This window comes from Phodopus roborovskii, unplaced genomic scaffold (genome assembly GCF_943737965.1).
Source record: "Phodopus roborovskii unplaced genomic scaffold, PHOROB, whole genome shotgun sequence".
Lineage (NCBI taxonomy): Eukaryota > Metazoa > Chordata > Mammalia > Rodentia > Cricetidae > Phodopus > Phodopus roborovskii.
The window spans coordinates 1206605-1220656 of NW_026125554.1; the positions used below are offsets into that span (position 1 = coordinate 1206605).

A 14052-nucleotide genomic window follows, 5' to 3' on the forward strand; every position below is an offset into this window, starting at 1 on the left:
CCATGTGAAGAGAGATATATCACGATGCTGATGATCGGTGTCATAATGACCCAATAAAGAGTCTCAAAACACGTTTGCATGCTATGTCCTTAAGGTAACCCAGAGCTGTGCCCATTGTGCCCATTCAGGTGGTACATTGAGTTCCCCCAACCTCCACGCATGGGTGCTATCTCCCATGTTTTTGTGTATGTGATGTAAGTGCTTTGTGTGAGTATGAGTGCAGAGCCAAGAACAATTGTCCTGCTCCATCACTCTCCATTCACAGTGCTGGGATTCAAACTCTGGTCCTTAGGCATGTCCAGCAAATGCTGTTGTTCACTGAACCATCTCTCCATTTTTCCTTTTAAAAAAAGATTTTAAAATGAAGTTATGTAGCTGGGCAGTGGTGGTGCAGTCTTTTAAAATCTCAACACTTGGGAGGCAAAGGAAGGGGGATCTCTGAATACGAAGCCAGCCTAGTTTACAGTGTGAGTTCCAGAACAGCCAGGGCTACAGAGAGAAGCCCTGTCTTAAAAACAAAATTATCGTGTGTCTGTGTATCATGTGCACATCTTGTGGCAGAAGAGGGCACTAGGTTCCCTCAAACTTCAGCTTCGGGCGGTCATGAGCCATGCATCACTGAACACTTGGATCATCTGCCAGAGAAGCCAGTATTCCTAACTGCAAACCACTTCTCCAGTTGCCAAAGGCAAAGGCCCCTTCTTATTAACTCTTCATGAGGCTGAAGGGGAAACAGGGTCTTGGGTTGGAAAACAGCACTTGCTCCATCTCAGCTGCTCACTGCCAACATGTGTGGAAACAAGGGAAGAAATCACGCCTGCCAGGAGTTGGTGGCACATGCTTTTAATTCCAGCACTTGGGAGGCAGAGGCAGGCAGATCTCCTGAGTTCGAGTGTAGCCTGGTCTACAGAGTGAGTTCCAGGACAGGTCCCAAACAATAGAGAAATCCTGTCTCGAGGGGAAAAAAAGAAAATAGAAGTCACACCTTTTTCATCCAGCCAACTCTGAGCCCAGAAGCTGCAACTTAAATTCCAAAATGCTGCTATGCCCAAAGTGGGCCCCAGCCAGTGCCACTCTTAGGCAGTGTTGTTTCTGAAGTGCAACATAGTACCCTGATCTGAGCATCTTGTTAACCCTGCTCAGGACCCAGAGGTAGTGCTGTCAGCAGTCACTAACAGTGTATATAAAGGAACCATTGCTTGTGGTTGGTGACTAGCTGCAGAGCATAGTTTGAGCTCCCAACACAACACCCAGAGTCCCAGTCCCTTCAGAGTTAGGAGGGACTTTAGATGCTGCAATTTGGTATAGTCCTTGTAAAATGCATCCACCCTTGGGCAGAAAGTGGTGGTGCACTCCTTTCATTCAAGCACTCAGGAGGCAAAGGCAGGAAGATCTCTGAGTTCAAGGCCAACCTGGGATACAGAGCTACAGAGAAACCTGTCTTGGGGGAAAAAAAAAAAATGCATCCACCCTTGCTAATCTGCAGCTGCTCCTATGAGGAATAATTGAAGAGACACGGAGGCATGTACCCCTGTCAGTGGGAGCAGAGGACACCACAACAAAAACTGAAGAGGCAGAAGTCTCTGGTCTCCTGTATCAGTCACCTCCCAACCCAGATGCCAAACTGGCTCTGGTCACCTGCCAGGTGAAACTCCAAACACACTAACTTAATCCAACTTCCACCCCACTGCAGCATCCACTTTGAGGCTGAGGTAAGAGATCAAGGTCAGCCTGGGTTATAGACTGAGAACTTAATGTCAAAGGCGGGGGTGGGGGGTGGGGGGGCTGGGCTCAGTGTGTCGATAATACCACAAACCAGGTGGGCACACTTCTCATCCTAGCAGTAAGGATATGGAGGCAGGAAGAGTTCAAGGGTTTCCACTACATGGCATGCTCTAGCCCATACTGGAATACATGAAATTCTGCAAATCTACCCATAAGCTCTCAGGAGGACTGGAATAGTCATAGTGCCTGGCCCCTGAGGAAGATGCTGCAGGCTGTTTGGTCCCTCCCTCCACTGGCAGGAGATTGGGATTCCTCCACACCCACACATTTTCAGGAGGAGACCAAATATATCAAATACCCAGTCGATGCGGCAGAAAAGAATTGTTCTTCATGAGAAATATAAGGGCACTTTAATCAAAATCTCTCTGGGGGCCCTGCCTGGGGGCCCCGATATTTATACACAAGCCCATCTCCCTGCCCTCCCCTGCCCCGGCCCATTCCTGGGCTCCATGAGGGTGACCCGAGGCAGGCAATGGCTAGCCTCTTACAGAGGATCAGAGGAACAGGCTACAACAGTGCAGTTGAGTCCTGGCCCCCACCGAGGCTGGGGGCCAGCAGCCGCTGTCAGTGCTGGGTCAGACACTCAGAGGCGCTTTCCAAGGTCAGGTTAACCAGGTGCTTCGGTTCCAGACACATTATGCTCGGTGAAAGGCTTTGGGGAGGAGGAGGTGCCCTAAGCCCATTTGTCTGCTCATGCCCACCTGCCTCCCTTCCCAAGCTGCCTTCCATGCATTAATATAGCCCAGGTTGGCCCTCTACTTGAGATCCTCCTGCCTCAGAAGCCCTCCTAGAAGGCTGGGGTTATATTATAGGTATGCACTACTAAACCCAATCCTTGCCTGTTCTGAAATCCTAGCGTGCCAGGTGGGATCATCCACCCTCCCCAACACCCACAATGAAAGGCCTTAATAGGGCATGGGGGATTCTGTGGCAAAGAGGTTGCTTGACTTTGGAGTTCTGTATCCCCCCCTCCCAAGCCACCTGCTTCTTCATACACAGTGTTATTCCCCAGGTCACTCACAAGGCTGGGATGGTTCTGTACATCCAAGGCGAGGCCATAGAGGAGGAGGACAGCACGGTTCATGCAGTGGCCACACAGGAGGGTGTGATTACAGATATCCAATGTGCCCGCAGGCACACAGCCCTGCCCAGCATGCCCTCCCACTCTCACTGACCACAAGAACTCACCCTCCTAATCCTCCCCTATGGAAGGCCTCTTACCTCGTGCCTATATCCTGTCTGAAAAAGAATGAGGCACCAATTAGACCCTCCAGGTCTGCCACAACTCAGGGTAGCCCTAGGTTTCATGAAGACCCTTCAGCCAGGATGATCTGTCCCCTTCCTCCCACTGAGCTCAGAGAGCCTGGGGTGGGGATGAGGTCCTCCTGGGCCTCTGTAAGCTTCAGATACCTCACCGTAAGGTACACACACACTGTCTCAGATAAAACTGGAGATGGACTGGAGCAGGAACTTACTTGTGCCAGGTATTTCTACAATGACAATTTGTTTGGAGTCAGGGGACCAAGTAGCCTCACTCTGTGTCCCCCTCTCTGATTCCTGGTGCCCAATAAGCCCCAGCTCACATGTAACTCAGAAGACCCTGTACAGCTGACTCCCACTGTGCCGATGACCTGGGGAACACAGGGCTTGTTGATGAGGTATGCCCAAAGCCCAGGTCCTCTTGATGCCCAGGTGGTGATCCCAGGACCCCAAGGGCAGTGGGATAGGTGGCTGAGCCATACTTGCAGTAGTAGCCAAAGCAGACGACGTGCGAGTCTGTGCAGTTGTTGCAGGAAATGGTCTCATACTGGAAGATGCCTGCAATACATAGGAGGCAGCCACAGGCTCCCCTGGGCCCCCCAACCTGGGACCCTGCCACTGTGGCCCTCAGCCTGGACCGTGGTTTACTTACCACAGTGACGCTGACAGTCGATGCGGCCTGGGGGTTGGGGGGACACAACAGGAACAGTGCCTTCTGACAAGGCCCAGAGCTCAAGACCTGTCCCTCAGCCCCACTTCTGTTTCTGTAGCCCAGGCTAGTCTGGCATGGAGAAGGTACCCCAAGTTGACCTGGAACTTGTGGCAATCCTCTACCTTATTCCCTCATTCCAGAGTGCTGCGATTACAGGCGTGTGCCATGTAATCCCAGGCCCCCAGTGCAAGATGGAGCTAACCTAGAGGAAGGTTGGTTACAATGCTCCCGGTGTCACCAGGAGACTAGTATGATAGATGTGAGGGGGTGATGGGTGTGCAAAAGGGCCTCCTGAAGAACCACTCCCTCCTGAACCCTGTTTCCAGATGCCCCAGCCCTGAAGTGCCTGCAGCCATGGCACTGTCCCCTCTGTGGAGCCCACTGCTCACTCTCTATGATGGCGTTCTGGAGGAGGCGCACTTGCTCTCGGAAGATGGCCCGCAGCTCATTGGGGAAATACCCTGATGTGAGAATCACAGCAGAGTGGTCAAGCTAAGGTGCCCGGCGGCCCGCACCGGCCCTGCCTCAGTTTCCCTTCTTTACCTGGGAAGTACATCTTCCCCTGGTACAGCTGGTCCATCCTCTGGTACACTGCTCCTGCCACTTGATCCAGCTTCTCCCGGGCTGAGAACGGGAGGGAGAGGAAGCAGATGAGCTGCCCTGGCCGGGGTCCCTGTTGCTTTTCTCCTGACCCTGGGATGGGCTCCGCCGCTCACTGATCTCGGCGGGGATGGCCAGGTGTAGCTCCTTCATCGTGTTCTGGCTCCACTCGGTGAGCAGCACTCCTGACACGGGGATGTCACCCACCCACCAAGACTTGAGGTTCACGTGGTGGCGGTAGAAGGAGAACTTCTCCGAGAAACTGGGGTCACAGTGCAGGCAGCCCCGGGCCAGCGCCGTTGTCATGCCCAAGCACAGGAGCAACGCCATGACCTGGCCCGGCCGGCCGTGCCTATCCATCAGCGCCGCCAGCGCCACGCCCTCCAGCCGCGCGCCAACCAACGGCGCCGCCCGTGCCACGCCCCGTCACGCCGCACCAACCAACAGCGCGTGCTCTGGACCCGGGTCGCGCCATCCGCGCCCACGGCCCGGCCTTGCCTCCAGCTCTGTCCCCACCCCGCGCCAGATATGGCTCCGCCCACGTTCCTGAGCTCCGCCCCTTCCTGGCCCCGTGCCAACTAGATTTGTTATGCAGGCTTGCTTCCATCCATAGGCTGGTCCCGCCCACGGACGGCTCCATGTCCTGCCTGTCCTGTCTCGTCTAGAATCAGGTCCAAGACCTGGCTCCGACCCTGTAACAATTGGCCACCGGTAATGCCACTCTGCCTCCCGTATAGGCCCCGCATGACCAAGGCATCTTACGCGTGCGCCAAGGGCTGGCGCCAGTTCCTGAGCTTGAGCTGACGGGCTCGGCCCCGCCCCTCAACCGCAGGACACCAGCCAATGAGCAGCGCCTGTCTTAGTCTCTAGGGGACCTGACTGCCCGCCTTTCATACGGGGATCCTGGGGAGCTCCTCAGCCACGCCTCCATCCGGGACCCGTCCCTTTAAGGGAAGTAAATCCAGCCCGCGGGCGCGGCCAGGGCGGGGCGTGCGGCGTGTCCCTCCGCGGGCGTGTCCCTCTGCGGGCGCGGTTCTAGGATCAGCAAGGCGGGAGTCGGCTCCAGACGGTGGCGGTCCTGAGGCGGCCAGGTGGGTCCTCGGAGGGTGCAGTCGGGTGGTGGGATTCTATCCCTCATGACAGTGTCCAACAACAGAGGCCCTGACTCAACGGGGTCCCAAAGTGAGAGGGGGGACCTTCCCGTCAAAAGGAGAATCATCAGGTTGCCAGGACCCTGCCCATCAGGATGGGAAGAGTGAGTGTCATGGGTCACAACCCCATTTTTAATATTTGAAGTGTCGGTAGCACAAGCTGCCCTTCAACTGCTGAATCGGATCCTCCTCATCTCACGCCTGATTCATTTTTTTTTTTTTTTGAAACAATCCCATTTCTCACTAAAAATTCATTGAAGGTCTAGGCGTCTTGCTCAGTGGTGAAGCGTTTGCCTTGTGTCTATAAAGCCCTGGGTTCCATCCCCACTATCATCCCTTCACCAATCCTCTCCCCATCAAAAAAAAGCCATTGAAAGGGTGGACAGGGGAGATTCGAGAACAGATCACAGGAAGTTAACTTGGTGGCTGTTTCCTCTTTTTTTTTTTTTTTCTTTCTTTCTTCTTCTTTTTAGACAGGGTCTCATTATTCAGTCCATGCTGTCCTGAAACTCACAGATAATCAGCCTGTCTCTGCCTCCTGATTACTGGGATTAAAGGTGTATGCCAATATCTTTTCCTTTTCTCTTCTGTCCTTCCCTAGGCCTACATTCAAAGCAAAGTGTTGGTGTAGTGTGAGGTGTAGCAAAGGTCCTTTTTCTATTTTCCAGAACCCACCTGTATCCTTGTATTTCTTGATATCTGACTTGCTACCATTCTACATAGTCAGGGGCGTCAGGGGTGAATGGAGGATGGGGGGGCATTGGGACAGTGTCTTCCCTGCCCAGTCTCAGGCTCCTTCCATACCTTCTCAGTCTTTCCTGGAGATCATAAACTCTTAGAGGCTCCTAGTAGCCTGTTCCTAGGCATCCCTGAAGGCTGAAAACCCAGATGCAACCCAGGGACAGCAAGGACTCTTCTCTCAGGTCCATGCTTCCTTCAGCGTGAAGGAACCCATGGATAGTTTTAAAAGTGAGGGAACTTGGAGAGGTGATAACTGGGGACAGCAGGATGCAAAATATATCACATTCTCTCTCTCCCTCTCTCTCTTTTTCAAGACAGGTTTTCTCTGGGTAGCCCTGGCTGTCCTAGAACATGCTGTAGACTAGGTGGCCTCGAACTCACAGAGATCAACCTGCCTCTGCCTCCTGAGTGTTGTGCTTAAAGGCGTGCGCCACCACCGCCTGGCCAGACTTAAATATTGATAATGGCAGGAGCAGAAAAGCTTAGAGATACTGTTCTGAGAAGTTCTGGAAGCCAGGTTTTTAACCCCACCTGTCCTATCCTGGGCACTTTATTATAACTCATTGAGCAAGTCTACTGATTGTTGAGTGGTGTCAAGGTGTGAGAGCTCCACCCCTGGGCTCCTGGATGTTTGTCCTTTCTACACCTGACCCACAATTTCATTTAAGTTCAAGGACAGCCTGGGTATCTTAGGGAAATCTCATTTCAAAAAGAGCAAAAGGAGCCAGGATGGGGGTACACACTTTAATCCCAGCACTTAAGAGGCAGAGGCAGGCAGATCTGTGAGTTGGAAGCCAGCCCGGTCTACAACACATAGGGGTACACAGAAAAACTAGGGCATGGTCAGGATGGAGCATTCACCTAGAATCCCCCAGTGAAGGGCTGAGGGCCCTCTGCAAGCGCATGGAGCCATCCCACCTGCTTCTTTAATTGTTTAATTTTATTTATGTTGAGACAGAATCTTGCTGTGTACACACTCCAGCTGGCTTGTCGTTCCTTAGGTATCTTAGGCCTGTGTCAAACTCAACCATTCTCCTGCATCAATCTCTCAAGAACTAGAAAGGCAGCCGTGAATATGTCCAATGTTTAATGGGTTTATTGGAGCAGAATCCCATTGTAAATAAGAACATCTAAATGTTATTGTTCACACCAGCAGTTTTGTTTTGTTTTGTTTTCCCGAGATAGGGTTTCTCTGTAACTTTGGAACTCACTCTGAAGACCAGGCAAGCCTTGAGCTCACAGAGATCTGCCTGCCTCTACCTCTCTAGTGCTGGAATTAAAGGAATGCACCACCACTGCCCAGCTCACTTCATCTCTCTTGCTCTTATATTTCTCTCTTTTATGGGCAACCAGAAAATTTGATACTATGTATTTTGCTCTCATAGAGTTCTGGAGGTTTCTATGACATTTATTCCATCAGCAAATGTATGATGAATATCTTCTTTGGGAAGTGGGTTGAGACAGGGTCTCCTTGTGTAGCTCTGGGTGTTCTGGAGCTCATTAGGTAGTCCAAGGTAGCCTTAATCTCACAGAGATCTGCCTGCTAAATGCTGGGATTAAAGATGTGTGCCACCAATGCCCAGCATGTAGTTATTATTTTAAAAGAGAGAGCATCTTGCTGTGTTGTCCATCTTGGCCCAGAGCTCTCAGCCCAAGGGATCATCCTGCCTCAACCTCCTGAGTAGTGAGAAATAAAAGCTGCATACTAGAACCCAGGCATTATAAAGTTCACTGTAATTGGAGAAGAGCCTCTTCCTAAATTATTCCCAGTCCTCCTGCCTCAGCTTCCCGACTGTTGCCTTTGCAGCAGAGTTTCAGGGTCATGGCACAGCTGACTGAGTGTGAGCTGGGCTCTGTTCCATGGTGACCTCTTTATGACCAGGTCTGCAGCTGTCCTTAGGGCTCACTCTGGGTGTCAGACACTGCCTTCTCTGTGGCCTTCTTGGGGGAAGTAGCCTGGTCCCAGGCCAGCCCTGCCTAGGGCCTACTAGGGTCTCCAGTGCAGCAATGGTGAGGGATCTTTTGTTTGACCCTTAAGGAAATTTGCATTTATCTACCTATTTATTTAGTGTGGAAGGAGGGTAAAAGGGGGAAGAGTCTGTCTTCTCCTTCTACTATGTGGCTTCCTGTGGAATTCAGTCAGGCTATGGCAAGTGATTTCACCCACAGATCCAGCTCACTGGCCCCTGCTTTACTTTTTTCTCCCTGGTTCCATGTTGAAACCCAAGACACCCTGTTATTCATCTCCTAGGAAGCTTGCAAATTGCCACTTCAAAAGCCAGGCATGGTGGGGCAAGCCTGTCAGCCTAGCACGAGCAGTAAAGGCAGGAAGATCAGGCTCAAGGCCAGCCTGTGCTATATGAGACCAAGTGCCACGTCAGATCCTCACCTTGTGACCTTTTGATTTTCAACAGGTGGGATGGCCCAGCTCACATGTAGATGTCCTACATGACCCCCATACTCTGAAAGTCCCTGTCCCATGCTGTAGAAATCCCCTGTACTTGGAAAGTGGCCTTTCACTGAAGGAAGTTCCCAGGAATACCTAGAGGTTGGGACTAGATCTAGCTTTCCCAGAATGTACAACTTCAACTGTCTTCACCAAAAAGGGCAAAACTTGTTGATGCAGGAGGATTCTGTGCAATGGAATCCTGCAGAGGATGCATGTCCCTTTGCTTAGGATTATTCTGTCTGATTCCTCATCCTTTTCCTCTTTCCTTTACCCTAGTAAGACTGGGCAATGGAACCCATGAATACTTGCCAACTAAGCACTTACCCTTGACCACGCCCCCAGCCCCTCACTGGGGGCATTCTAGGCAGGGCTTCACCCCTGACCATGTCCCCAGCCCCTCATTGTGGGAATTCTAGGTGGGACTCCACCATTACCACACTCCCAGCCTTTCACTGGGGGACTCTAGGTGGGGTTTGACCTCTGACCACGCCCCCAGCCCCTCACTGGGAATTCTAGGCAGGAGCTCACCCCCTGAACTGAGTCCCCAGCCCCATTTTACCTTTTGGTTATTTGAAGATACTTTTTTTTCTCTCTCTGTATTTAGATCAGAAAATGAGAATGTACATTATTATCCCAAATAAACCCTGGGGAAGATAACAAGTTCTAGTCAAAACAAAAAGAAGAGAGTTGACCCTTGCTTCTCATCTGTAAAATGAGCCTGTGCCTGCTGCCCTGCCAGAAATGCCCATTTTGATAGTGGTCTCCCCCTAGGGCCCCAGCATGTCAGGTACCACACCCAAAAACTAAAATTGGAGAGTTCTGAATCAGGATGTTGGGGCAGGAACTTCAAAGCAACTTGTGCTGTAGAGCAAGACTGTTTGAAAGAACACAGTGTAGGCTGACCTGGTAGAGAGGACCAGCCTCCCTACAGGGGCTCCCTCCCAGCTCCCCCATTACCGAGCACTCAGGAGTTTTAGATCACCTTTGGCTATATAGTGAGCTTAGTCTAGCCTGGGCTACATGAGACCTTGAATTTTAAAAAAGGAGAAGAAAAAGAAAGAAAAAAATATTTGGGGACTGGAGGGATGACTGGGCAGTTATGAGGGCCTGCACTCTGCAGTCAGCACTCTGACTCTGTGGTCCCATCACAACAAGATTTGGAAATAGTGTCACAGAGAGCAGAGTCAAAACACAAGGCGGTGTGCAGAGGCCTCACTTCCGTTTCCTTTTGTCTTTGTTGGGGTATTTGCTATGAACCCTGAGACTTAGGCACTGCCCACCAAGCCACATGCCTAGCCCTAAAATTACCCTTTCCATGTGGAGGTGACCTTGATACACAGCTTTGTTCTCAGCTTCTGAGCCTGCCCTGCCACAGGTCGGCCCTGCACACTGAGCAAGCACATGGAACCAGCCTGGGCCCTGTCCCCAAGGCAGTAACAGGATGTGGAAACCTCCGGAAGGAAGTGGGTGACCCTGGGCTCCTGAGCCCTGCACTCTGGCCTGGGAGGGGTCAGAGCTGTGTTGTCTAGTGCTCTGTTTTCTTGTTTTCAGAAAGGGAGGAAGAGGAGCCTGTGAGTGCTGGGGTAGGAGATCAGCCTTATCTACCTCGTGTCCTTCTAGAAGGTTCTGAGTGTCTATCATGTCTTGTTCATCAGTGGGACAACCTGGAGAAGAGGGCCCTTAGTTGCTGGCATCCAGTTCTGAACAGCTGTTGGAAGTCCACTAAGAGGACCAGAGAGGAGGTGGCCAGGTGGCGCCTGGGGCTGTGCGTGGAGGAAGGTGATACCAGCCTAGGTCTGTGCTGGAGGAAATCTGTGTTGATTTTGACAGATACTCTATCCATCCCCAGATTTTCTAGAAAATATTTGCTTCATCCTTAAAAAAGTCCTGCTTTTTAAGAGGACACAGACAATGTGACAGGGGCAAGGCCTTCTGTCACTTCAGTTTCTAGAACAATCTTGTGGGAGTGCAGTAGACAGACAGAAAATGTAGAAAAAGCCACAGCAGGCTGGCATGATGGTGTCACCCCATTCAGTAGGAAGCTGAAGCAGGATGGAGACCTTAGGGTCAACCTGAGCTACTCCATGAGTTCAGAGCCAGCCCAGGCAACTTAATGACTATGTTCCAGAATAAAACCTAAGAACCAGACAAATGAGAGAAGCTTTCAGATCCCTCTGGAGGGATCGTCCCTTTTGAGGTGGAGAAACCTTCTGAAAGCCCCTTTAGGCCAAACACAGAGCTGTTGTCACACAGAGGCAGACAGAGTAGGGAGGCCCAAGAGGATTCTTCATGCCTCCTCATAGTGGCCCCAGCTCCTGCTTGTCCCAGCTTGGTGACAGTACTAGAGGGAAGCCCCAGAATTGTCCCCAGGAAAACCCTGAAGCAGACAGATAGACAGCCATCATCAGGTGGTGGCTGACCCAACTTCCCCTCAGCACAACGAGAGTGAGGCAGGACCCAGGGGGCCTTCTCAGGAGAACCATCTCTGTCCCAGCGGCAGCCACTATACCTACTGCTTCTGGTAAACTGAGGCTTGTCTAGTTAGCATGTGTGATGCATTTAGATGTCAGACTGTATGGTTGCGGGCAGGCAGTCTATGGGAGGTACTGGGCAGGCAAAAGGCACCATGGAGGGATGTGGGCATGCCCTGCCTTCCTGGCTGCAGTGGGGAATGAGCCCTACACTGCCAGGGAAGGCCAGGGCCACCAAGGTTCTTCACTGGGAAGGTAGAGGCAAAATGATCAGGGACTCAAGGCCAACCTGTTCCCAACTTAAGAACTGGTGGCTTCTCTTAATTACATGCTCCCCTGGGAGGCCCCAAGCTGGTCTGCCTGTCCTGGGGTTGGGGGTACAGAGCTGGGAAGACAAAGGAGTCAGAGACACCCAGCTCTGAAGGCCTGTTATGTACACACTCGAGACCTCTGATACTACAGCCACACAATCCACTGTCATTGTCCTACACAACTCCTCCCATAGGCTGTGTGGTGCTGAACAAGACGGTTTCCCCACCTGGAGAGTCCATGGGGCAGGGGATTGCTGCCTTACAACCTCCAGGGGCCCTTGGGTCATATGGTGGGAGATGGTAGTAGATAAGTGGCTGTCCCAAGCTAGGTAGTACCCGGTGTGCAGTGGGTAAGATACCAAGGGCTCTTCCTTTATACCCTGCAAGCTCTGTGATGCTCCACAGAAAAGCACCAACCCCGTGGCCACTATGGAGGAGGGCCTCAGGGGAATTATGTGAAATGGAGGTGGCATTTCCTCAGAAGTGCTGTGAAGTACACGCTGCCTAGTCAGGTGTGAACCAGCAAGTGCTCATACAGAGGTGGTGGTGGGGACATGGGGGACAGATGCTATCTATGGAAAAGTTTGGGCCTATCTGGTCCCACAGACTCTGACCTCCAGGGTACCATGACCTTGACTGGTGACTCCCACATAGGCTCATCATTGGACAAATTGTCAGTCTCTAGTTTGTTTTTATTTGTTTTGAGGTGGTCTCACTATGTAGATCAGGCTGGCACCAAACTCACTATGTAGCCTTGGCAGCCCTAAAATTCATTATGTAGACCAGGCTGGCTTTGAACTCACAGAGATCCACCTCCACTGCCTCTGTCCCAGAATGCTGGGGTCAAACGTGTGTGTCACCATGGGAAGCCCTTGTTTTATTTTGGTGTCAGAGTCTCATGTGGCCCAGGCTGGCCTGGAACTAGGTATGTAGCTAAAGATGATCTTGAATGCCTGATTCTCCTGTGTGCTGGGATGGATCATGGGCATGAACCACCATGCTTGGTTTATATCCTCTTATTTTCTATATTTTCCCACATCCTATAAAGTCAGATTCTGAATGGGGAGTTGACACAGCATGAGCCCCAGGGAACTAATCTTTGCTTCTTCCTTTCCAGTGCCCAGAGCACTCTGAGTGGTGGGGTCCAGTTTCGTTGGCATCCTAATCCCTGTTCCTAGTGATAGAAGGCAGGATTAAGTACAAGCTAAATTGCACAGTCACCACCTCTAATTCCAGAACATTCCATCACCCTATGAACTGTGATGCCCCTTTCCCAGCCCCCACAATCCACTCCCATCTCTAAATTGACTTAATGAGGATATTCCTATCATGGAGTCCAACACTGTGGCCCTTTTTGTCTGGTGACACCACACTTAGGGACCTGTCAGAACCTTCCTCCTGTGCATGACTCTGTAATCTTCCAGTGTTTGTCCCTATGGGCTCTTGACAGTTGTGCTGTGTAGCCATGGGTGTCATAGCTCTGTGTGTGGGTGTGACTTCAGTTCTGTGTAGTCTTCTTGAGAAAGGGCCCTGCAGGTCCAGCGTGGTGGTTACAAGGCCCATAAGAAAAAAGAAAAAGTACTGAAGATTGATGAATGTTGTGAGTGTTTAATTATGGTGCTGTGTGGCACCTGGTATCCCAGCACTCAAGAAGTGGAGGCAGAAGACTCTGCTGCATAGTGAGTGTTGAGGCCAGCCTGGGCTACATGAGACCCTGTCTCCAAAACCCACTCAAGTTATTTACTGTGAGATGGGGCTGCCTGTCTTGGGTGGGGCTGGCCCACACTACATGCCACTCCCCAACTCCCACAACTTCCCCTTTTGTCTGCAGCTGTTTCTCCAGTTCTCAAGCTCCCCTGTTTCATCCAACCCATGTTTTCTCTCCCATATGGCCTGGCCAATCTCAGGCAGCGAGGTGCAGTGGGTCATCCCTGGAGTGTGCTGAGAGCAAGGTCTCCTGACTTGTGTGAAGTCCTAGGTCCCCTCCTGACACGTGGAAGAAAAGACTTGGTCATTGACTTCTCAGCTAATCATGGGTTACCTTACGTTGGTGTTTTTTCCTTACATACAGAACCTTCACAAGTCACATCCCAAGGTTCTGGGGACCTGATGTCTCTACCTGAAGGTCACACCACCTGCCTCTGTCACCTCCACGTGCTCCCCCACAGTTCCTGAAGGAGAGTAAGAGCAGTGTCTGGCCTGAGTCAAGCCAGGAGAGCACAGGTGTTTCTGAGATCATCATTTAGTGTCATGTGACCATTTGTCCCTAATGAACCTGCTCCTTTTGGTAAAGCTGTTCCTGCCAAAGTCTGCAAGCCCAGCCCAGTCTTTGTTTCTAGAGTAGACATTTCAGAAAAGTCTCTTTGCTTACACAGGTCCTAAGTCCTCACCCTGCAACCCAGGCTGGTCTGGTGTGTGTTACACCTGACCGCCTAGATATTTTTATTGAGAACGGTTATTCTGTGTGGCCCAAACTGGTGTAAAGTTGGGATGTTCCTGCCTGGCTTCCTGGGTGCTGGGATGCCAGGCCTATGTGGGTGCCCAGCCCTAATGCCATCCTTTCCTGTTTCAG

General features: G+C 51.5%; 1 protein-coding gene across 2 annotated transcripts; it reads right to left on the reverse strand.

The window, feature by feature from the left end:
• Positions 1 to 2106: 2106 nt before the first annotated feature.
• On the reverse strand, positions 2107 to 4835 carry Izumo4 (IZUMO family member 4). 2 transcript variants are annotated; one of them, XM_051177350.1, is made up of 10 exons: positions 4474 to 4828; positions 4301 to 4381; positions 4147 to 4218; positions 3698 to 3724; positions 3528 to 3603; positions 3369 to 3416; positions 3261 to 3275; positions 3007 to 3024; positions 2807 to 2821; positions 2107 to 2437 (listed from the first exon to the last, which is right to left on the reverse strand). In XM_051177350.1, the coding sequence occupies exons 1-10, from the start codon at positions 4715 to 4717 to the stop codon at positions 2350 to 2352; spliced, it is 684 nt and encodes a 227-aa protein (XP_051033307.1). In that variant the 5' UTR covers positions 4718 to 4828; the 3' UTR covers positions 2107 to 2349. The 2 variants fall into 2 exon arrangements, with proteins under 2 accessions (XP_051033307.1, XP_051033306.1); XM_051177349.1 differs by having other exon boundaries at positions 3369 to 3603; positions 4474 to 4835.
• Between the last annotated feature and the right edge of the window lie 9217 nt (positions 4836 to 14052).

Excerpts from the sequence above, each read along its gene's own strand:
- Izumo4 (XM_051177349.1), bottom strand. The coding sequence starts at position 4,717 with ATGGATAGGCACGGCCGGCCGGGCCAGGTCATGGCGTTGCTCCTGTGC. Across the intron at positions 3,725-4,146 it reads CCAGAACGCCATCATAGAGA|GCCGCATCGACTGTCAGCGT; the intron begins GTGAGCAGTGGG and ends CCCAACCCCCAG. Across the intron at positions 3,604-3,697 it reads CGACTGTCAGCGTCACTGTG|GCATCTTCCAGTATGAGACC; the intron begins GTAAGTAAACCA and ends TATGTATTGCAG.